This window comes from Phyllostomus discolor, chromosome 11 (genome assembly GCF_004126475.2).
Source record: "Phyllostomus discolor isolate MPI-MPIP mPhyDis1 chromosome 11, mPhyDis1.pri.v3, whole genome shotgun sequence".
NCBI classification, from domain to species: domain Eukaryota; kingdom Metazoa; phylum Chordata; class Mammalia; order Chiroptera; family Phyllostomidae; genus Phyllostomus; species Phyllostomus discolor.
In genome coordinates this window covers 52,964,745-52,988,957 of record NC_040913.2, presented here as the reverse complement: position 1 = coordinate 52,988,957, position 24,213 = coordinate 52,964,745, and the positions used below count along the sequence as shown (strand labels likewise).

Genomic DNA, 24,213 nt, shown 5'->3' with positions numbered 1-24,213 from the left:
AGGGAATCTGGGCTTGTCATACATAAGAGCCTTAAAGAGGAAGAAATTCAGAAAGGGCTCCATAATCTCTCATTACCACCACAATTTCCTATTAAGACCTATATTATCAGGTAATACATTTCCTCATGTTTAGAAGCAGACAAAGCCCCTCAAAGGGAGCCAGCCCTCTTCCCCTACAGCCACAGCACCTGCCAGAGGAGGCACCAGGGAGGTGCCTGGTCCCAAGGGCCCTGGCTGCCCCATCCACGTGACACTCAGAGATGTGGGGATTTTCTTTTTCAGGTCTGCATGGATGGCCTTGGCCTTGGCCTTTGCCTTGGCTCTTCTTCCTCCCTTCATTTCCTTGTCCCTCTGGTTCAATGGGCAATGAGAGAAAAGCACTTTGGCCACCCTTGCAGTTGTTCCACTAGAGTTAAGCTGCATATTTAAATGTACTCTGTAGCCTAAAATTAGTGGTTGGATTTTATAATCTTGCTTTGTGTTCATTAATGTCAAGCTCCTAAATTAATGCTTTTTATTTGTCTACATAAAACAAAACAAAGCTAAACTAGGACAGTGGCAGAGACATTAGACAACCCATGATAGGCTTGGAAACCTTGACCAATATTCAATAGGAAAATCTCTGACTTTAGGGCCTACTCCTTTAAGACCTGGTATTAAAACTCACTGTGTTCCTTTTTCCCCAAAATGTGGGAGGTCTCAATTCAAATTTTGATGTTTGTTTTGCATTATTGTAAATAATGATCACAAAATAAAGTAACAAGATATTTCAAGTCCTTCATTTGATTATTTTTTCCCAGCTGAAATTATCCAGCTAACATAAAACTTTTCCAAGTGTCTCCAAGATGTGTAGAGGCCCCAAATTGGCCATTATTGTTATCATCTTATCCCAGGTATTTGTCTCAGTTCCAACCTTACACCATCCCCGCCCCCGCAGAGAACTGAGCGTGCCCCTAAACTATTCATGCTTTCTATGCTCCAGCTCAGCAGCTGTGGGGAGGACAGAAACCTCTCTTTACCTTAGCCTATCGGAACCAGCTAAGGTGCCCTCTCAGTTCATCGCAGTGGCTATTGAGTACATCTTGGTTTTGTAGACTGCTTCGTGAAGGAAAAGGGCAAGTTCTAATCTGAGTTCTGGATTAACCCCAACCAGACTGGGTGAGATGACACCTTGAAGGAAACAGAGTTATTTTTGAGTCCTATATTTTGCTTTGATTGGCTTTTGCTTCTTTATTTTTCTTTGTGTCTGAGCAAATGTCATCTGACCAAATCAAATTATTGTTTATTGGTTATTTTATAATTAATTTGATTCAGTACCCATTTCACTTCATTTACAGTGTGAAGATTACATACATTTTAATAAAGGTGGGTGAATGAAAAGGGGTGAGAAAAAGAAACAAATCGAAGGAAGCAAAGGTTAAATATGAGGAAGCAAATGACTGAAAGCACACAGTGGGCCCCAGGCTCCCATGGGAATTCTGGTCTGAGAAATAGGGTATTTCAAAATCAGTTATTTCATGTAATACAAAAGCATACAGGGCACGAGGAACCCTCAAGATTGATCCACTTACAGGTTAATAACTCCCTCCTTTTTCTTTTGATTCTAGGCATGTTTAGACAAGGATGCACAGCCTTCAGGATGATTACCCCAAACATAGATGAGGAGGCTTCCATGATGGAAGATGTCGGAATGCAGGATGTCCATTTCAACGAGGTGAGTGCTCCAGCCCCTATAGGTTTTCAGTTACTTGAATATCTCAGAATCCACTGTTTACCCTGCCAGTGTATCAAACAAAGGCTTTTCTCTCTGCACCTGCTGTAGACATACTTTGTCTAATTAAAATAATGCTCCAGACAACTGAAACAGAGCAGCCAAAGATACTGCCCTTCTCCCTTTCTAGGAATTCCTCCTATACTCTGAGAGTTTGAGGAGCTACTTAGTAGTGAAGTGAGGCTGAAGGTTCAGACTCTTGTGGTGAAAGGCCTAGCATTTTGGCCATAAAGTTTCTCATTCTTTCCAGCAATTTATTTCTCCAGTTCTTGGGTTTTGTTGCTATTTTCACCTGACTTTTAAATCAGTGTGTCTGACACGAGATGTATTCCCAGTGTCCCCAAACAGTCAAACACATGGGTGGCCAGACAGCTTGGAATAGGACAGCCCATCGGGTTCTGGTTCGTGCCTCCACTTGTGCTCTGTAGCCCAGGTTCTGGCAACACTAAGAAATAAGAGCACCCTGTCCCACCCCCAATAGAGAACAAAAAGTTTGACATTAGATCTTTGAAGCAATTTCTGTGTTTTGCCAAAACAGAAATATGCATTAAGTTTACTATTGTTATTTTCATTAAATTAATAAATAAGTATTTTTACCTTGAAACACCTGGACAGGTGGTAATTTTTTAATATTTTACTGTGAAATGTGAAGCCTGCCACTGAGGTAAAGCAACAGAGCACATGTGCTCTTGGCTTTGAACCCCTCACTGCAAGGCCACCTTGCAGTTATTTATCTATAACAAGAGAGTTTTGAAATAAAGCTAGAAATTTGAGTAAATGCCAGTTATCTGCTTATGTTCCCTGAATTTTCTCTTCCTTGAATATATGCCAGTAGGGTTTTTCATGTGAGCCTGCCTCTCCTCAACTCAGGGCAGAATGGGACAGTCACAGGAAAGCTTTTCTTTTTTTCTTTTTTTTTATAAATATATTTTATTGATTATGCTATTACAGCTGTCCCATTACACCCCCCCTTCATTCCCCTTGACCCTGCACATCCTCTCCCACCCACATTCCCCCTCTTTAGTTCATGTCCATGTGTCATAAGTTCTTTAGCTTCTACATTTCCCATACTATTCTTGCCCTCCCCTGTCTATTTTCTACCTACTATCTATGCTACTTATTCTCCATATCTTTTCCCCCTCTCTCTTCCTCCCACTCCCCTGTTGGTAACCCTCCATGTGATCTCCATTTCTGTGGTTCTGTTTCTGTTCTAGTTTTTTGCTTAGTTTGTTTTTGTTTTTGTTTCAGCTGTGGTTGTTAATAATTGTGAGTTTGCTGTCTTTTTACTATACATGTTTTCTATCTTTTTCTTAGATAAGCCCCTTTAACATTTCATATAATAAGGGCTTGGTGATGATGAACTCCTTTAACTTGACCTTATGTGAGAAGCACTATATCTGCTCTTCCATTCTAAATGAAAGCTTTGCTGGATAGAGCAATCTGGAATGTAGGACCTTGCCTTTCATGACTTGGAATACTTCTTTCCAGCTCCTTCTTGCCTGCAAGGTCTCTTTTGAGAAGTCAGCTGACAGTCTCATGGGAACTCCGTTGTAGATTACTGTCTCCTTATCTCTTGCTGCTTCTAGGATTCTCTCCTTCATTTTTACCTTGGCTAATGTAATTATGATGTGCCTTGGTGTGTTCCTCCCTGGGTCCAACTTCTTTGGGACTCTGAGCTTCCTGGACTTCCTGAAGTCTATTTCCTTTGCCAGATTGAGGAAATTCTTTATTATTTGTTCAAATAAGTTTTCCACTTGTTGCTCTTCTTCTCCTTCAGGTGCCCCTGTAATTAGGATTTTGGAATGTTTAAAGATGTCCTGGAGGTTCCTAAGCCTCTTCTCATTTTTTTGAATTCTTATTTGTTCATGCTTTTCTGATTGTATGTTCTTTTCTTCCTTCTGGTCCACTGCATTGATGTGAGACCCAGCTTTCTTTCCATCACTATTGGTTCCCTGCACATTTTCTTCATTTCACTTATTGTAGCCTTCATTTTTTCATCTAATTCACAACCAAAATCAACCAATTCCGTGAGCTTCCTGATCACCAGTGTTTTGAACTGTGCATCTGATAGGTTGGCTATCTCTCGGTCGCTTAAAAGTATTGGTTCTGGAGCTTTCATTTGTTCTTCTATTTGAGTCATCTTTTTTTTTTTTTTTTGGCTTGTCTGGCGCGCCTGTTTTGTATGAGGGGTGGAGCCTTAGGTGTTCACCAGGGTGGGGCAACCCAGTGGCTGGGTTGTGGCGCTGTATGTGGGGGCAGGGTCTGAGAGGGAATGATGGTGTTTGCTCCATTCTCCATCGGACTTCAGTCCCTTCCTCTGCTTTCCCCAAGCAAACTGGACCTTTCTGGTGCTAATTCCCGTGTGGGTGGGCTTGTACACCCCATGGGTCTTTCCAGTGCCCTCTCCTGTGAGGCTGGGAGTCTCTCCCTGCGCCTCAACCCCCACAGGTGTTTTCAATCAGTGCCCCAAGGCTCTTATTTCCAGCGCTGGGATCCTGGGTTGCGTGCAGTGTCTTGCTTTACAATTGCCACCTCTCTGGGACTGCCAGTCACCACCCCTTGGCCAGGGTCTGCCCACTGCAGTCTTGCGCACCCAGGATGCTCAACGCGCCCAGTCTCAACACTGCCACCCAGCTGTCTGACTCTGCCCCTCCTAACAGTCTGGATGAACAGGTCTATTTTAACTCCTTGGTTGTCCAACTTCCATACAGTTCAATTTTCTGCCAGTTCTGGTTATATTCTGTTTCTAAATTGTTGTTGTCCCTATCTTGGTTGTGCGAGGAGGCACAGTGTGTCTACTTATGCCTCCATCTTGGCCAGAAGTCCATGGGAAAGCTTTTCAGTCCAGCCCTTCTTTTAGAGAAAATGAAATTGTTTCTTTCTTCATGTTGTAAGAAAGAACAGAGAAAGGAGTTATTATCTATTGCCCCTCTTATACTTGTTTTTGTGGTGTGGAGTCCTACAATTAATATGAAAACTTTTAATCACGTTCTTACCAATAGGTACGTAGTGCCTATACAGACACCCTGCCCTGGGCTAAGGAAGTCTTTGAGGTCCTTACTTTTTCAACTGAGTGTCTGTGTGAGGCTGGATTTTCTTTGTATATACATGTCATTCAAAACAGCACATAGAACAGATTGAATGGAGAAAGCAGCTATGAGAATCCAGGTTTCTCCCATGATAAAGTCAGACATTAAAGAGAATCACAAAAACATAAAACAATGTTCTCTAAATTTTTTGGAAATGAAAATTATAAATGTTATTTTCTTAACATGCATTAAGTTTACTATTGTTATTTTAATTAAATTAATAAGTAAGTATTTTTACCTTGAAACACCTGGACAGGTGGTAATTTTTAAATTTTTTACTGTGAAATGTGAAACCTGCCACTGAGGTAAAGCAACAGAGCACATGTGCTCTTGGCTTTGAATCCCTCCCTCACTTCAAGGCCAACTGTAACTGGGTTTTTTTCTTGAGAAGAGGCTTGATGGATCTTCTTGCAGAAACCATCTTTGACCTCCATGCCAAGTCAGACCTTTGGAGTACAGCACTTTGTTTAGAATTCAGTAAGGAAAAAAATCAGTGATGTTAAGAATTAAAGATTTGAAAGTAAACAGTTCTCAGGAACCTGTCCCACAGGGATCATAAAATTTGCTCATCTGATTAAATAATAGCCTGGAATAATCACTACAGCCTAGAGATTTAGCCTGTGAAATCACAGGCTAATTTTATTGGGAAATTTGTGAATGGCACCCACTCTGAGCAATAGCTAAACATGTGATAGAGGTTAACTTTATCAGTTATTTTCAGAATATGGATTTTCCACCCTGACCTTGAAGCATAAAGTTGGAAAATCTTTAACAAGGTCCATAGTACATGACAATCTATAATGATTAGGATGTTCCACAGCAGGGTTATAAACTCCTGAGCAAACCCTGCACATCAAGATTGAAACCAGCCAGGAATGAAAACAATAACACATGTTCTAAAAGCCAGGAAAACAGAAATTGTCATGTACATTTTTGCTTTAGCTATCAGGATGTCTTAAGAAAAAGAGAAAGTTGAAAATCTCTGCCAGAAAAGGGAATACACAAATATTAATAAAAATCATTATCCATTTAATTTGGATTATTAGATATATTTAAATGCCTTTAATATTCCCCTAAATGATTTTAGAGAAGCTACCCAAAAATACATAATTCTTCTCTCAGCAGGCCTCAGTGAGTTCATGTTGGTTGCAGCTTATCTTTCCTAACTCTAATCTGAAGGGCAGACTCCCTCCAACTACTTTTGATTAGATGAAAAGGAACATCCCTCCCTGGCCAGATGGCTCAGTTGGCTGCATCATCATCCCATATACCAAAAGGTTTCAGTTCAATTCCCAGTCAGGGCATGTACCTAGGTTGCGTGTTTGATTTGTGGTCAGGGTGCATATGGGAGGCAACTGATTGATGTTTCATTCTGTCTGTCTTTTTGTCTATCTCTCCATCCTTCTCCCTCCAAAATCAGTTTAAAAACATACTAAGGTGAGGATTTTATTTAACTTCTTTTCTAATTTTTTTTATTTTAATCATTGTTCAAGTACAGTTTTCTCCCTTATACTCCCATTCCAGCCCACCCACCCAACCCTCCCCACTTCCCTCCCATTACCACCCTCCCCCTAGTTTTTGTCCATGTTCTTTAAATTTGTTCCTATAAACCCTACCCATTCTCCCCTGAAATCCCCTCTTCCTTCCCCTCTGGTCACTGTCAGTCTGTCCTCTATTTCAGTGCCTTTGCTTGTATTTTGCTTGTTTCTTTGTTTTGTTGTTTAGGTTCCTGTTAAAGGTGAGATCATATGGTATTTGCCTTTCACTGCCTGGCTTATTTTGCTTAGCATAATGCTTTCCAGCTCCATCCAAGCTGTTGCAAAGGTTAGGAGCTCCTTCTTTCTTTCTGCTGCATAGAATTCCACTGTGTAAATGTACCATAGTTTTTTGATTCATTCATTTACTGATGGGCACATAGGTTGCTTCCAGCACTTGGCTATTGTAAATTGTGCTGCTATGAACATTGGGGTGCATAGGTTCTTTTGGATTGGTGTTTCATGGTTCTTAGGATATACTCCCAGCAGTGGAATTGCTGGGTCAAAAGGCAGTTCCATACTGCTTTCCTTAGTGGTTGTACCAGTCTGCAGTCCCACCAACAGTGCACTAGAGTGCCCTTTTCTCCACAACCTCTCCGACACTTGTTGTTTCTTGCTTTGATTATGATGGCCATTCTGACTGGTGTGAAGTGGAATCTCATTATGGTTTTAATTTGCATCTCCCTGATAGCTAGCTATATTGAACATCGTTTCATGTGTCTTTGGATCTTCTGTATGTCCTCCTTGGATAAGTGTCTGTTCAAGTCCTTTGCCCATTTTTTAATTGGGTTGCTTGTCTTCTTAGAGTGGAATCGTGTAAATTCTTTATATATTTTGGAGATTAAAGCCTTGGCTGAGGTATCATTGACAAATATGTTTTCCCATAGAGTTGGTTCTCTTTTTATTTTGATACTGTTTTCTTTAGCCGTGCAGAAGCTTTTTATTTTGATGAGGTCCTATTTGTTTATTCTTTTCTTTATGTCCCTTGCTCTAAGGGACATGTCAGTAAATAAGTTTCTTCGTGAAATACATGAGATTTTCCTGTCTACATTCTCTTCTATGACTTTAATGGTGTCACGGTTTATATTTAAGTCTTTTATCCACCTCGAATTTATTTTTGTATATGGTGTAAGTTGGTGCGTCAGTTTCATTTCTTTGCACGTAGCTGTCCAGTTCTCCCAACACCATTTGTTGAAGAGGCTATTTTTATTCCATTTTATGTTCCTGCCTCCTTTGTCAAATATTAATTGACTGTAGAGACTTGGGGTTATTTCTGGGCTCTCTGTTCTGTTCCATTGGTCCATGTGCCTGTTTTCATGCCAGTACGAGGCTGTTTTGATTACAATTGCCTTGTAGTATAGTTTAGTGTCAGGTACTGTGATCCCTCCTACTTTACTCTTCTTTCTCAAAATTGCAGCCGCTATTCGGGGTCATTTATGGTTCCATATAAATTTTTGAAGTGTGTGTTCTATGTCTGTGGACTAAGTCATTGGTACATTAATAGGTATTGCACTGAATGTGTAAATTGCTTTGGGTAGTACGGACCTTTTGGTAATGTTAATTCTTCCAATCAATGAACACGGTATATGTTTCCATTTGTTTGTGTCTTCCTTAATTTTTTTCCTCAGTGTTATGTAGTTTTCTGAATACTGGTCTTTTACCCACTTGGTTAGGCTTATTCCTTGGTATTTTATTTTTCTTTTTGCTATTTCAAGTGGGATTTTTTTCTTGATTTCTCCTTCTGCTGTTTCATTGTTGGTGTACAGAAATGCCCTTGATTTCTGGATACTGACTTCATATCTTGCTGTTTTGCCAAATTCATTTATTGGGTCAAGCATTTTTGTGGTGAAGTCTATAAGATTTTCTATGTACACTATCATGTCATCTTCAAACAGTGACAGTTTTGTTTCTTCCTTTCCGATTTGGATGCCTTTTATTTCTTTTTCTTGTCTGATCTCTGTGGCTAAAACTTCCAGTACTATATTGAATAGAAGTGGTAAAAGTGAACAGCCTTGTCTTGTTCCTGATCTTAGTGGAAAGGATTTTAATTTTTGCCCATTGAGAATGATGTTGGCTGTAGGTCTCTCATATATGGCCTTCATTATGTTGAGGAATGCTCCCTCTATTCCCACTTTGCTGAGTGTTTTTATCATAAATGGATGCTGTACCTTATCAAATGCTTTTTCTGCATCTATTGATATGATCATTTGGTTTTTGTCTTTGCTTTTGTTTATGTGATGTATTACATTTACTGATTTGCAAATGTTGTACCATCCTTGCATCCCTGGAATGAATCCCACTTGGTCATGGTGTATGATCTTTTTAATATACTGTTGGATGTGGTTTGCCGGTATTTTGTTGAGAATTTTAGCGTCAGTGTTCATCAGTGATATTGGCCTGAAGTTTTCTTTCTTTGTTGTGTCTTTATCTGGTTTTGGAATTAGGATGATGTTGGCCTCATAAAAAGAGTTTGGGAGTCTTCTATCTTTTTGGATTTTTTGAAATAGTCTGTGAAGGATACGGGTTAGCTCTTCCTTAAATGCTTTGTAGAATTCTCCTGTGAAACCATCTGGTCCAGGGCTTTTGTGTGTTGGGAGTTTTTTGATTCCTGCTTCAATTTCTTTTGTTGTTATTGGTCTGTTCAGGCTTTCTGCTTCTTTTTCATTGAGTTTTGGAAGATTATATTTTTCTGGAAATTTGTCCATTTCACCTAGGTTTTCAAATTGCTTGGCATACAGTTCTTTGTAGTAATTTCTTACAGTCCTTTGTATTTCTGTGGTATCTGTTGTAATCGCTCCTCTTTCATTTCTGATTGTGTTTATTTGGGTCTTCTCTCTTTTTTTCTTGATGAGTCTACTTAAAGGCTTGTTGATTTTGTTTATCTTTTCAAAGAATCAGCTCTTGGATGCATTGATCCTTAGAATTGTGCTTTTAGTCTCTATGTCATTTAATTCTGCTCTGATCTTGGTTATTTCCCTCCTTCTGCTTGCTCTGGGCTGCCTTTGTTGTTGTTGCTCGAGTTCTTGTAGACGTAGGGTTAGGTTGTTTGTTTGGAATGTTTCTAACCTTTTCAAGTGGGCCTGTATCGCTATGAACTTCCCTCTCAGGACTGCCTTGGCTGTGTCCCATAAGTTTTGGGTTGTTGTGAGTTCGTTTTCATTTGTTTCCAGAAATCTTTCGATTTCTTCCCTAATATCATTTTTGACCCATTCATGGTTTAATAGCATGCTATTTAATCTCCATGATTTTGAGTGTTTTTGGTTTTTTTCCTTGGTGTTGGTTTCTAGCTTCAGTCCCTTGTGGTCTGAGAAAATGCTTGGTATGATTTCAATTTTCTTGAAATTCTTGAGGCTTGTTTTGTGTCCTATCATGTGGTCTATCTTTGAGAATGTTCCATGTACATTTGAAAAGAATGTGTATTTAGCTTCTTTTGGATGGAGGGCTCTGTATATATCAGTAAAGTGCATTTCCTCAAGGGTATTGTTCAATGCCACAATATCTTTGTTGATATTTTGTTTAGAAGATCTGTCCATTTTTGATAGTGGGGTGTTAAAATCTCCCACTATAATTGTGTTGCTGTCCATATCTTTCTTGGAGTCCTCTAAGATTTTCTTTATGTATTTCGGCACTCCTACGTTGGGTGCATATATATTTACAATATTTATGTCTTCTTGATGGATTCTTCCCTTGAGTATTATGAAGTGACCTTTTGGGTCTCTCTGTATGGACCTTTTTTGGAAATCTATTTTGTCTGATATGAGTATTGCTACCCCAGCTTTTTTTTTCCTGTCCATTTGCTTGGAAGATTTGTTTCCATCCCTTCACTTTCAGCCTGTGTAGGTCTTTTATCCTGAGGTGGGTCTCTTGTAGACAGCAGATATGTGGGTCATTTTTTGTTATCCAGTCAGCTATTCTATGTCTTTTGATTGGAGCATTTAATCCATTTACGTTTAAGGTTATTATTGATAGGTAGTTATTCATTGTCTTTTATGTACGTGTGTTCCTCCCTCTCTCTCTCTCTCTCTCTCTCTCTCTCTCTTTTCCCTCCCTCCCTTGAAGCAGTCCTTTTAGAATCTCTTGCAGAGCTGGTTTGGTCGAGGTGTATTCTTTTAGACTTCTTTTCTCTGGGAAACTTCTTAATTGGCCTTCTGTCTTGATCGAGAGCCTTGCTGGATATAGTAGCCTTGGTTGCAGACCTCTGGTTCTCATTACCTGGAGTATTTCTTGCCATTCTCTTGTAGCTTGAAGTGTTGCCATTGAGAAGTCAGCTGTTAGCCTTATTGGGGCTCAGTTGTATGTTACTTCCTTTTTCTCCCTTGCTGCCTTTAAGATTCTCTCTTTGTCTTGAAATTTTGCCATTTTAATTATGATGTGCCTTGGGGTGGGTCTCTTTGGGTTCCTCTTGATTGGGACTCTGTGTGTTTCCTGGATTTGTGTGACTTTTTCTCTCATCAAATTAGGGAAGTTCTCCTTCATTACTTGTTCAAATAGGTTTTCTATCCCTTGCTCTTCTTCTTCTTCTCCTTCTGGTATCCCTATTATACAGATATTATTTCGTTTCATATTGTCTTGCATTTCTCTTAATCCCTCTTCATTTTTTCTGAGCCTCTTTCCCTTTTCTTGCTCTTTCTGGATACTGTTTTCTACTTTGTCCTCCAGCTGGCTAATCCGATCTTCTGCTTCATCGATCCAGTTTTTCATTCCTTCTACTGTGTTCTTCAGTTCAGAAATTGTATTCTTCATTTCCTCTTGGCGCTTGGTGATAGTTTCTATTTCCTTTTTCATGTTGATGTTGTTTTCATTGAGTTCATTGTAGCGTCCCTGTAGTTTCTAGTAGCTCATTGTGAACTCATTGAGCTTTCTGACAATCATTGCCTTGAACTCAATATCTGATAGTTGAGTTGCCTCTATTTCATTTAGTATTCTTTCTGAGGCTTCCTCCTTTCCTTTCATTTGGGGATTTTTTCTTTGTCTTCCCATTGTTTGTGAGACTCTTCTTGTTAGCCTCAGCTTCTTAAATTGATCTGTTCTGGCTCCCTGGGTTTGTGGTGTGAGCTTCTTTAGTAGAATACCAGTGAGTTTCAGTGGTGCAGTTTCCTTGATCTCCCAAACTCACTGGTCTTGGGCTGTCATTTAAGTTGGGTTTTTGTTTGCCTTTAGGTTTTGATTGTTGTTGGGTCTTTCTTTGCTGGTTCCTTCCCACCAGCTGGTTAAATGAGGGTCACTCTGTCTACCACCTCTTGTATTTTGTTGTGCTGGTGAGGGAAGGTTGTGTTGAAGCTGCTTCTTAAGTGTGTATAAGGTTTAAAGAATTCTCTCTTGCTCTTGTTCAGTTGTTTGTATTGGGTACTGTCTCTACTGTTTAGTTGTATTTCCAGATAGGTCCTGGATTGAAGTTTGTGTGGTTACCACTCCCTCCTTAACTTCTTCTGTTATCTGTTATTGGTTCCTTTTTCGTTGGGTTCCCTCTTCTAGTGGGTATCGTGGTGTTCACTGCCTCCACCTATTCTTTTTTGTCATCATTTGGAGGTAGAAGGCAAAATGGTTTAAGACAACAACAGAGTATTCCATGATATTTACAGTAGTAGCAAGTAGAGAAGAGATAGGCGATCCTTTGGCTATGTATAGTGTTAACTGTGATCTTCCACCAAGCTAGCTGATTTTTAGAAAGGATGGAAAGAAGATAAGACTCTTGTTGGGGAAGGAAGGATGTGAGTTGGATCTATAAAGCAGGGACGTTGTGGGAGGTCAGATTCTGAGGTAAGGTGAGAGTAAAGGATAGTAAATAGGTGTAGTGTGTGAGAGAATAGAGTTAACCACTATAGTAATAGAGTTCAGGAAACTTTGAAATGGGCTAAGATCTTTGAGGGGTGTTGTAAAGTAATTAAAATTGCATGGAACAGCAGTTATTTACAATAATATTAAGGCAACAATCATATAACAGAATCTATGAGATCTACGTAACAAGAATAGGGAGTACAGAACCTCGAGTAGTGTGCTAATGGGATACAGGTGAGTTAAAGGACAGTAGATTAGCAATACACTATGGAGAGAAATATCAGGGGAAAGCTGTCAGGTGATACAATATAAGCAGCCTAGCAAAGCAGACTATACAAAAAGAAGAGGGATACAAAAATAGTATTAAAAAAAGATGTAAGAATACTGGAAAAATAATAATAATACAAATATGCAATAACTTGCAGGTTCTCACTTGTAGGTATTTAGAAAAAATTTTTAAAAAATAAAAATAGAAAAGGCAGACACAGGAAGGAAGAAGAGATTAAATTGGAGGAAAGGAAGGAGGAAGGAATAAAGCAAGAAATCAGGAAATAAAGGGAAAAAGTCAAAAGAGAATAAAAACAATAAAAATTTAAAATTTAAGAATTGTTAAAAAACATAGAAACAAATTAAAAAGTCTCTTGGTGTCAAAGTGGCCAAACTGGTTCTTCTCCTCTTGCTGGCTGAGGGGTGATTGGTATGGCTTTTCTTCCTTGGTCAGCAGTGCTCGCACTGGCTCCCGCACTGTCTGGGAAGCTAATGTGGCTCCTCAGCCTTTCGCCCTGGTTGTGGGAATCAGGTCTTTCCCCAGGGTTACTCCTGTGGACTGGGGTGCGGGGATGATCTCCCTGCACGCACGCCCTTGGCTGGGTGGCAGGGAGGCTGGAGCGATTGATCACTTTAGGAGAATTCCCCAAACAGTGTGTGTCTATTCACTCCTTCCTCTTGAGAAATTCCTCCTGTTCAAGCCTGCTGCTCCACACAGTGGCCTGGCTTTTCCCACAGCCCAACTCTTTAGCCAGACCGGTGACTGTGGGGATCAGGGCCCGCTGCGCGACCTAGCCCCTCCATTGTCCACAGCCTCCAAAGGTGCTTACAGCCCTTGTGTGTTTGCTAGCACCTGGATTCCTCCCAGTGCCGCCAGACCTTGTTTGGCTGGGGAGGAAGCAGTTGTCCTGCCTCTCTCCCAAGCACTCTGTGGCAAACCCAGCAGCGAGCACTGGGCCTGGGGCTGCAGCCCCCGGACCACACGCTGGTCCCTGGGACCCTACCTTTTTGCAGCACTCTTCTTAGGGTCCGGTTTTTCAGTTCCGCCACAATCCTTGGTCCCCTATTTTCACATATGCTGAAGTATGTTGGTTGGTTGCTTCTCTACTCCACAGATCGGTCAGGATTTTCTCTCCTGAGCAGAGGAAAGCCGAATCTGCTCCTTCCTACTCCAACGCCATCTTAGCCCCAGAGTGAGGATTTAAAAAAAAAAAAGGAGCATTCCATTTCTGTTTGTAATTTTGTTTATAATTCACAAGTTGGATCCTGTGCAGACAGGACAATTCTGAGTCTGCTGTGGTATAAAAATTCTACACAGCCCAAGTGGTTTGAGATCCCTCCCTCATTATGCCAGACAGTCAGGGTTCTAGGAGGAAATAGGTGTCATGCTTGGGAAAGTGACAAATCCCTAAGAGACTATTTTTAAAAGTTTGGACAGGGCTTGGTGAAACCAACAAGAAATACTGCAATTTCCTTGAGGTTAACAGCAGCTGGGTTACCACCCTTCAACCTCTGGACTCCGGTTGGGGAGAGAGAGAGTGTACACAGAGGCACAGCCTGATGGGACCTGTGGGCTTTATTTAGGGGAGAGTGCAATCCTAGCACCCTTGTAGGGAGGGAGCCATCAAGAAACCACCCTACCCTCACTCTCCTCCAGACTCGCCCTGGGCCTTCCATTGGCCAACTCAGCCAGGATCTAGAGGACAGTGAGCAGGCCACTAGTCCTGAGCATCCATGTTGTCCCTCCTGAAGCATAGAGTGAGGGACGACAGGGCTGAGAGGGCTGAGAGGGACTGTAGAGGGGAAATTGGAAAATGCAGTCCATCCTCATTATCTGGCTACTTGCTAAAATTTCTTTGTAACCCCCCAAATCAGTACTCATCAAGGTACTTTTGTGGTCATTGGGGACATAACACAGAATGGCAAAAAAAACATGAGCTCACCTATTCCTAACTGAGGTGGAACAGGGTAATATTCTGCTTTCTTGGTTCAACTCTCATGCTGTAAACAGGTGTCCTTTTCTATTTAGTGCCATGTTTTTCACATCATTGCACTTTTAAGCTAGTGATTTTGCTGTTTCAAATGGCCCCCAAGTATAGTGTTATCTAGTGTTTCTAAGCACAGGAAGTCTGTGATGTACCTTACAGAGAAAATACTTGTGTTAGATAAGCTTTGTTTAGTCATGAGTGCTTTTGGCCATGGGTTCAGTGTTAGTGAATCAACAGTATATACTAAATTAAGTTTCTTTTAACAGAAACACATGTAAAACAAAGTTATGTACATTGGTCCGCCATAATTTTGTAACAAGAGGCTCTCAGGAACCTACCCTCTGTTTCCCCAAGGAGGAGTGGTTCAGTATTCACCAATTTATTGTTCATGGTGTCTTTATACAATGTAACTACCATGAAGCATGAGATTGAGAATCAACTGTGTCAAACACATTCAGCTGGTGTTTCACAGAGTAGCAACTGTCACCATTGCATATAGCAAACATATGAAGTTAACCAGGCAAGTCTTGCTTATATTAGCCAAATCGTTTCTATTTAGAAACAGCTGCCAGTAACAAACATAAAATGTTTACATCTGCAGAACATCTCAAGAGATAGATGTAGTAGCAGAATATATTGGATGATTCCTCTGTAATCAATAAAGTTTTGTATCAATAAAATCAGTAAAGTTGTCTAACCATCCACTTTTCCTTGACTGAGAGTTGTATAGTATATTCTCACTATTAGAATGATTCCCCAAAACAAGAGCAGTAGTGAGTAGTGAGCTTGATGCATGGAATTTGTGTAATGCTCCACCTTGGCTCAAATCAGGACATACCCCTGCTTCAGTTTGCAAATATTTGCTAAGCTTCTTTGGCCCTCAGCTAGGTGCTAGAAATACGAGGATGTGCAAGATGTTGTCACTGTCCTACCAAGCTATACTGCTTCTGATTCTTTCTTTCAAGGAGAAACACATAAGCCACTCTCTCTTTGAATATAAATTACAAGTTGCCTGAGCTCTTTGTGGCCTGGACATTTCTATATTAATATAAGTTGATGCATTCCGTGAACTAGCTATGTGTCATGTGCTAACTTAGGGATGTATAAATGAGGTGCCTGCCTCAGAAAGTTTCACTTAGTGCAGTAGTCCTCAAATTTCAGTGTGCTTAGAAATTACTTGTATTCTTGTTACAAATATAGATTCCCATTCTCCCCCCAACACACACACAAACACATACATCCCCGGATTCATTTGGGTGTGTGTGGCACCTAAGATTCTGAATTTTAGCAAGCATCCCAGGTGCTTATTTTAATGCCAGGGATTCTCAGATGTGTCTTGAGAAACACTGGTGGTAATTTGGATTATGCCATGAAGTATAGCATTTGCCCAAGCCATGTTGCACATTCAGTTATTCCCAAATGGCAGATAATAGAGACAATATCTAGCTTTATACTATAAAGGTGAAATTGAACTAATCCTGAAATGGAGCAAATGGCATTTAAATGAAAACATTTAAAATATCCTGCATAGCACAGCATCAGTGTGCTGTTTCCACAGACAGCTGCGAAGTACCCTCGTATCAGTGTGGCACACTTAAAACTAGCACTGGCTAATTACATTTAAACAGCTTCCTCAATGATTATGAGCCTAGTGCACTGAGGTCTTTTTAAGACTACTCATAAAATGTGTATTTTTCAGATGCATACATTTCACTGAGGGTTTTTCCCCCAACCAGTAATTACTTACAATTCCTTGTGAATATCAGCAATTTAGAAAAAGGTATCTTGGCATTTAAATTTTAAACAGAGTGGTAAAACCATGAGGTTTTCTGTATGGTTGCCTTTCAAAGTCACTACTATCAGACCATTGTCTGGATTAGTTCTGGTTTTGATATGAAATGCTTCCTGGGAATTCTAAGTCAATTAATACATGGAGTTTCTACTGATTTATATGCTCCAATATTTAGTTACTATGATGTGTTAGTTTTCATGACACCAGATAATTTTGTGTTTTTTACATATATTCTCTCAAACTTAACTACCAATAGTCACCTTTTTTTTTTTTTTTTTTTGCTTTTCAAAGAATCATTACTTAATGTACCAGCTGTAAAGGTCTAGGTATGGAGTTGACATTATCTTGAATAATTTACCTTTGCAAATTTAGCTAAGATGTTTAGTAATCTATACTCTATTTTTCTGAGAAAAGAATTTACCTTTCATGAAAGCCATTTTTAGTGTGTTAAAATCTGCATGGACTCTTCTGTTCATATTATATTGCCATTTCTTTATGAAAAAGTGATTTTAGACTGATAAACTACAGATTCTATAAATGTTTCCTGAATCAGAAAAATGATAAAGTCCAGTAGAGTATAAAAGTTGATGATGTGTTATTTACTAAGTTTTTATTACGATCAAATTATATTTACTTATTTTTCTTTTCTTTTAAATAATTACTTTATTGTTGTTCAATTACACTTGTCTGCATTTCCCCCCTCTAGTCCCCCCAACCCCAGCCAAACCAACCTCCCTCCCTTGCTTCCACCCTCCCCCTTGGTTTTGTCCATGTGTCCTGTTTTTAGGGTTCCTGAAAACCCTTCCCCTCATTATCCCCTCCCCATTCCCCTCTGGCTACTGTCAGATTGTTCTTAATTTCAATTTCTCTGGTTATAGTATGCTTCCTTTTTTCTTTTGTTGACTAGGTTCCAATTAAAGGTGAGATCATATGGTATTTGTCCCTCACTGCCTGGCTTATTTCACTTAGCATAATGTTCTCCAGTTCTATCCATGCTGTTGCAAAGCATAGGAGGTCCTTCTTTCTCTCTGCTACATACTATTCCATTGTATAAATGTACCATAGTTTTTTGATCTACTCATTTATCAGTGGGCACTTAGGTTCATTCTAGCACTTGGCTATTATAAATTCTGCTACTATGAACATTGGGGTGCATAGGTGCTTTTGGGTTGATGTTTCAGGGTTCTTAGGGTATAATCCTAGCAGTGAAACTGCAGGGTCAAAAGGCAGTTCCATTTCTAGTTTTCTGAGGAAATTTCATACTGTTTTCCACAGTGGCTGCACCAGTCTGCATCCCCACCAACAGTGAACTAGGGTTACTTTTTCTCCACATCCTCTCCAACACTTGTTTGTTGCTTTGTTTATGATGGCCATTCTGACGGGTGTGAGGTGGTATCTCACTGTGGTTTTAATTTGCATCTCTCTGATGGCTAGTGATGCTGAGATCTTTTCATATGCCCTCTGGGCCCTCTGTGTGTCCTCCTTGGAGAAGTATCTATTCAAGTCTTTTGCTCATTTTTTTCTTGGGTTTTTTGTGTTCTTAGAGTGGAGTCATATGAGTTCTTCATATATTTTGGAGTTCAAACCCTTGTCTGAGGTATTATTGCCAAATATGTTTTCCCATATAGTCAGTTCTCTTTTCATTTTATTGGTGTTTTCTTTAGCCATGCAGAAGCTTTTTAATTCGATGAGGTCCATTTGCTTATCCTTTCCTTATGTCCCTTGCTTTAGAGGACATATCAGTGAAGATGTTGCTCTGTGGAATGTCTGAGATTTTTCTGCCAATGTTCTCCTCTAGGACTTTAATGGTATCACGACTTATATTTAAATCTTTTATTCATCTTGAATTTATTTTTGTGTATGGTGTAAATTGATGCTTGAGTTTCACCTTTTTGCATGTAGCTGTCCAGATCTCCCAACACCATTTGTTGAAAAGGCTATTTTTACTCCATTTTATGTTGCTGCCCCCTTTGTCAAATATTAATTGACCATAGAGACTTGGGTTTATTTCTGGGTTCTCTGTTCTGTTCCATTGACCCATGTGTCTGTTCTTATGCCAGTACCAGGCTGTTTTGATTACAGTGGCCCTGTAATACAATTTGATGTCAGGTACTGTGATCCCTCCTACTTTCTTCTTCTTTCTCAAAATTGCTGCAGCTATTTAGGATTGCCCATATAAATTTTTGAAGTATTTATTCTATATCTGTGAAATATGCAATTGGTACTTGAATAGGTATTGTGTCGAATCTATAAATTGCTTTTGGTAGTATGGATATTTTGATGATGTTAATTCTTCCAATCCATGAACACAGTATATGTTTCCACTTGTTTCTGTCTTCCTTAATTTCTTTCTTCAGGGTTGTATAGTTTTCTGAGTACAGGTCTTTTACCTCCGAGGTTAGGTTAATTTCTAGGTATTTTATTTTTCTTGTTGCTATATCATATGGGATTTTTTCACTGATTTCTATTTCTGATGTTTCATTATTGGTATACACAAATGCCATTAATTTCTGAATATTGACTTTGTACCCAGCTGTTTTGCCAAATTCACTTGTTAGGTTGACCAGTTTTTTGTTGGAGTCTATAGGATTTTCTATGTATACTCTCATGTCATCTGAAAATAATTACAGTTTTGCTTTCTCCTTCCCAATTTGGATTCCTTTTATTTCTCTTTCTTGTCTGATTGCTGTGGCTAGGACTTCTAATACTATGTTGAGTAGGAGTGCTGAAAGTGGACATCCTTGTCTTCTTCCTGATCTTAATGGGAAAGTTCTAAGTTTCTGTTCATTGAGTTTGATACTGGCTGTAGGTCTCTCATACATGGCCTTTATTATGTTGAGGAATGCTTCCTCTATTCCCACTTTGCTGAGTGTTTTGATCATAAATGGGTGCTATACCTTATCAAATGCTTTTTCCACATCTATTGATATGATCATTTGGGTTTTGTATTTGCTTTTGTTTATGTGATGTATTACATTTACTGACTTGCGAATATTGTACCATCCTTGCATCCCTGGGATGATTCCCACTTGGTCATGCTGTATGATCTTTTTAATGTATTGTTGGATGCGGTTTGCCAATATTTTGTTGAGGATTTTAACGTCTATGTTCATCAGCAATATTGGCCTAAAGTTTTCTTTCTTTGTTGTGTCTTTATCTGGTTTGGGGATTAGGATGATGCTTGCTTCATAAAAAGAGTTTGGGAGTCTTCCATCTTCTTGGATTTTTTGGAATAATCTGTAAAGGATAGGGATTAGTTCTACTTTAAATGCTTTGGGAGATTTTCGTGTGAAACCATCTGATCCAGGGCTTTTGGTTGTTGGAAGCTTTTTGATTACTGATTCAGCTTTGTCAGCCATTATTGGTCTGTTCAGGCCTTCTGCTTCTTCATTCAATTTTGGAAGATTATATTTTTCTAGAAATCTGTCCATTTCACATAGGTTTTCAAATTTCATGGCGTACAGTTCTTTGTAGTAATTTCTTACAATCCTTTGTATTTCTGTAGTATCAGTTGTAATCTCTCCTCTTTCACTTCTGATTGTGTTTATTTGGGTCCTCTCTTTTTTTCTTGATGAGTCTGCTTAAAGGGTTGTCGATTTTGTTTATCCTTTCAAAGAACAAGCTCCTCAATTTACTGGTCCTTAGAATTGTGCTTTTAGTCTCTATGTCATTTACTTCTGCTTTGATCTTGGTTATTTCCTTCCTTCTACTTACTCTAGGCTGTCTTTGTTGTTCTTCGAGTTCTTGTAGGTGTAGTGTTAGGTTGTTTATTTAAATGTTTCTATTTTTTTAGGTAGTCCTGTATCACTAGGAACTTCCCTCTCAGGACTGCGTTGGCTGTGTCCCATAAGTTTTTGGTTGTTGTGAGTTCATTTTCATTTGTTTCCAGAAACTCTTTTATTTCTTCCCTAATCTCATTCTTGACCCATTCATTGTTAAATAGCATACTATTCAATCTCCATGAGTTTGAGTGTTTGGGGGTTTTTAACTTGTGGTTGGTTTTTAGTTTTAGACCCTTGTGGTCAGAGAAAATGTTTGGTATGATTTAAATTTTTTTGAATTTGTTGGTTTGTTTTGTGTCCTATCATGTGGTCTATCTTTGAAAATGTTCCATGCACATTTGAAAAGAATGTGTATTTTTGCTTCTTTGGGATGAAGGGTTCTATATATACCAGTTAAATCCATTTCATCTAGAGCATTGTTCAATGCCACAATATCACTGTTGATATTTTGTTTGGAGGATCTCTCCATTTTTGACAGTGGGGTGTTAAAATCCCATACTATAATTCTTTTGCTGTTAATATTTTTCTTGAAGTCCTCTAAGATTTTCTTTATGTATTTTGGTGCTCCTATGTTGGGTGCATATATATTTACAATGTCTATGTCTTCTTGATGGATTCTTCCCTTGAGTATTATGAAGTGACCTTCTGGGTCTCTCTTTATGGCCCTTTTTTTTGAAGTCTATTTTGTCTGATACGAGTATTGCTACCCCAGCTTTTTTTTTTTTTTTGTCCTTTTTGTCCTGCCCAAATTTTGCTTGCAAAATTTGTTTGCAGCCCTTCACTTTTAGTCTGTGTAGGTCTTTTGTCCTGAGGTGGGTCTCTTGTAGGCAGCATATGTGTGGGTCATGCTTTCTTATCCATTCAGCTACCGTATGTCTTTTGATTTGAGCATTTAAACTGTTTACATTAAAGGTTATTATTGAAAGGTGTTTATTCATTGTGATTTTTTCATACCTATGTTCCTCTCTCTCTCACTCTTTTCCCTCCTTTCCTTAAAGCAGTCCCTTTAGCATCTCTTGCAGAGCTGATTTGGTGGGGATGTATTCTTTTAGACTTCTTGTGTCTGGAAAGCTCCTTATTTGGACTTGCATCTTAACTGAGAGCCTTGCTGGCTAAAGTAGCCATGGTTGCAGGCCTCTGTTCTCATTACTTAAAATATCTCTTGCCATTCTCTTCTGGCTTGGAGCATTTCCCTTGAGAATTTAGCTGCTAGCCTTATCAGGTCTCCCTTGTATGTTACTTTCTGTTTCTCCCTTGCTGCCTTTAAGATTCTCTCTTTGTCTTGGAATTTTGCCATTTTAATTTTGATGTGTCTTTAAATGGGCTTCTTTGGGTTCCTCTTGATTGGGATTCTCTGTGTTTCCTGGATTACTGTGGCTTTTTCTCTCATAAAATTAAGGAAATTTTCCATCATTACCTTTTCATACAGGTTTTCTATCTTTGTTCTTCTTCTGGTATCCTTGTTATACAGATATTATTTTGTTTCCTGTTATTCTGCATTTCCCTTAACCCCTCTTCATTGTTTTTGAGCCTCTTTTCCTTTTTTTGCTTTATCTGGGTGTTTTTTTTTTCCTGCCTTGTCCTCCAGCCTCCTGATACGATCCTCTGCTTCAGCAGGCCTGCTTCTGATTCCTTCTGCTGTGTTCTTCAGTTCAGAAATTGTATTCTTCATTTCCTCTTGGCCTTGTTTATAGTTTCTATTTCCTTTTTCATGTTGATATAGTTTTCATTAATTTCATTGTAGTTTCTCTGTAGTTTTTGGTAATCTTCTGAGATCACTGAGCTTCCTGATAACCATTGCTTTGAATTCAATATTTGATAGTTGACAGCCTCTGTTTCATTTAGCATTCTTTCTGAGTTTTCTCCTTTCCTTTAATTTGGGGATTGGTTCTTTGTCTTCCCATCATTTGTGAGACTCTTCTTGTTAGCCTCAGCTTCTTAAATTGATCTGTTCTGGCTCCCTGGGTTTGTGGTGTGACCTTCTATGGTAGAATACCTGTGAGATCCATTGGTGCAGTCTCCTTGATCTTCTGAGCTTGCAGGTCTTGGGCTGTTATTTATGTTGGCTCTGTGTATGTCTTTGTGTTTTGATTGTTGTTGGGTCTTTCTTTGGTGGGTCCTCCCTTCCATCTGGTTAACTGAGGGTCACTCTGTCCACCACATCTTGTATTCTATTGTGCAGGTATGGACAGGTTTTGTTGAAGCTGGTTCTTCCCTCTGTATGTAGTTTGAGGTTTCTCTCTCACTGTTGTTTAGTTGTTTGTTCTGGGTAATTTCTCCACCATTTAGTTGTGTTTCTGAATTGGTCCTGGGTTGAGGTTAGTGTGGCTTCCACTCCCTCCTTCATCTTCTTGTGTTGATATCTGTTGGTGGTTCCTTTGTTGGTGGGTTTCCTCTTCCAGCAGGTATACTGGTGTTCACAGCTCCCACCTATTCTTTTTTGTGATCAGTTCGAGGGGGAAGGCAAAATGGCTTAACACAGTGGGAATGTATTCTATGGTATTTAATATACCAACCCGTAGCAAAGAGATAGGAGATCCTTTGGACATGTATAGTTTTAACCATGATATTTCACCCAACTAGCCACTTTTTAGAAAGGGCAGAAAAAAGATAAGACTCTTATTAGGGGTGGGGAATGATTGTGAGTTGGATTTAGAAAGCAGTGAGCTTGTGGAGGTCAGATTATGAGGTAAAGTGAGAGTGAAGGATACAAAATAGGTGTAGTTTGCAAGAGAATAGAGTTAAGCACCACAATAATAAAGTAATTAAAATTTTAATTTTAAAATTAAAATTAAAATTAAAATTTTAAAATTAAAATTCACTATGAAAGAGAATAGGGAAAACCAGTTAAACCATGTAATTTAACAAATGAAGTGAGGAAGACTAAACTGAGAAAGAAGAGAAATAAAAAATACTAATAAAATAAAAGATGTAAGAATAATGAAAAAATAGTAATACAGATATACAATAACTTGCAAGTTCTCTGGAGTAGCAAAGTGAAATTTGTCTGACTGTCTCAGTTGTTGGGATGACCCCTCTTTTGTCTAACTCTATTCTTTTCACAGCTCCATGTTTTATTGTCAATAATTATTTAATTCACTTGTGGGAATTTTAAAAAAGGGATGAAAGGAAGAAGGAATAAAAAAAGAAAGAAGGAAGGAAAGGAAGAGGGAATTAAAAATTATTAAAAAAAAAAAAAAAAGCTGCCTACTGGCCTTAAACTGGCCAAGCCAGTTCTGCTGGTATTCCTGGCTGCAGCAGGCTGAGGAGGGATTGGTTTTGCTTTTCTCCCTTCCTGAGCCACACTCTTAGTGGTTACCCAGGCTCCAGCCCAGTCCCTCAGTTCGCTGCCAAGCCCCCAGTCCCCTTCTGCACCCTGCTTATGCCTTCAGTCCACCAGTTGTGCTGTCCTTGAGGTGTACCAGTTAGGGGCAGCTCACACACCACCTTCCTGTTCTTTGCCGTTCTAGATGCTAGGGACTCTGAGAGTCCCTTCAGGGTAATTCAGCCCTCCTACTGAGTTAAGTCTTTCTGGGAATTGCTAACTCCCTGAGCCCTGCAGCTCTCCTCTGCGGGACCATCTCCGCCTTCCTCTTAGAGAGCCAGTCAGCCCTGCAAGTCCCTGGCACAGGGGCAGGGTGGGAGGTGCCTCTGGGCAGAGGGGTCAGGTGCTTGCAGTTTCCAGAGCTTCAGGTGTGAGTGCTCAGCCTCTGCTGCTGGGACAGGATGGGTAACTGCTGGGCTGCGGGATCGGGTAGGGTTTCAGGTGTGAGTGTAAGCCCGGACGGGGTAGGGAGTCGGGGCATAGGAGACAGGGTGGCTGCTGTGGAGAATTCCCCAAACAGCCATGGAGTGCCTTTTTTTCTCTTTTTCTTTTTGAAAAAAATCCTCCTATTTAAGCCTGCCACTCTAAACAAGGGCCTGGCCTCTCAGCCCAATTCTCCAACCAGACCGGGGACTGACCAAGTCTAGGGTCTGTCACTGCACAGTTCTTCCCAGTCAGCATCCACAGTCTCAGTGGGTGCACATCTCCCCTGTGTGTTTGCCACTTCATCCTTATTCCCCTGCTGTGACTTCAAGCATCCAGGTCCCTTCTGGTGCTGCTCAAACCTTGTTGGGGAGGGAGGGAGCCGTTGACCTGGCACTTTCCCTAGAATCCTGCAACAGACCCAGTTGGCGCCAGGCCTGGGGCTGCAGCTGCCCTGATCCCT

At 39.8% G+C, this 24,213-nt stretch overlaps 1 protein-coding gene across 23 annotated transcripts in view; it reads left to right on the top strand.

Moving 5' to 3' along the window:
• DOCK9 (dedicator of cytokinesis 9) overlaps positions 1–24,213 on the top strand; it is a 340,452-nt gene that overhangs the window by 283,564 nt on the left and 32,675 nt on the right. For all 23 annotated transcript variants that reach the window (XM_036011395.1, XM_036011405.1, XM_036011400.1 and 20 more), the window contains one exon: positions 1,608–1,714. In XM_036011395.1, coding sequence (XP_035867288.1) covers positions 1,608–1,714 — 107 coding nt within the window. The remainder of the gene's footprint in view (positions 1–1,607; positions 1,715–24,213) is intronic.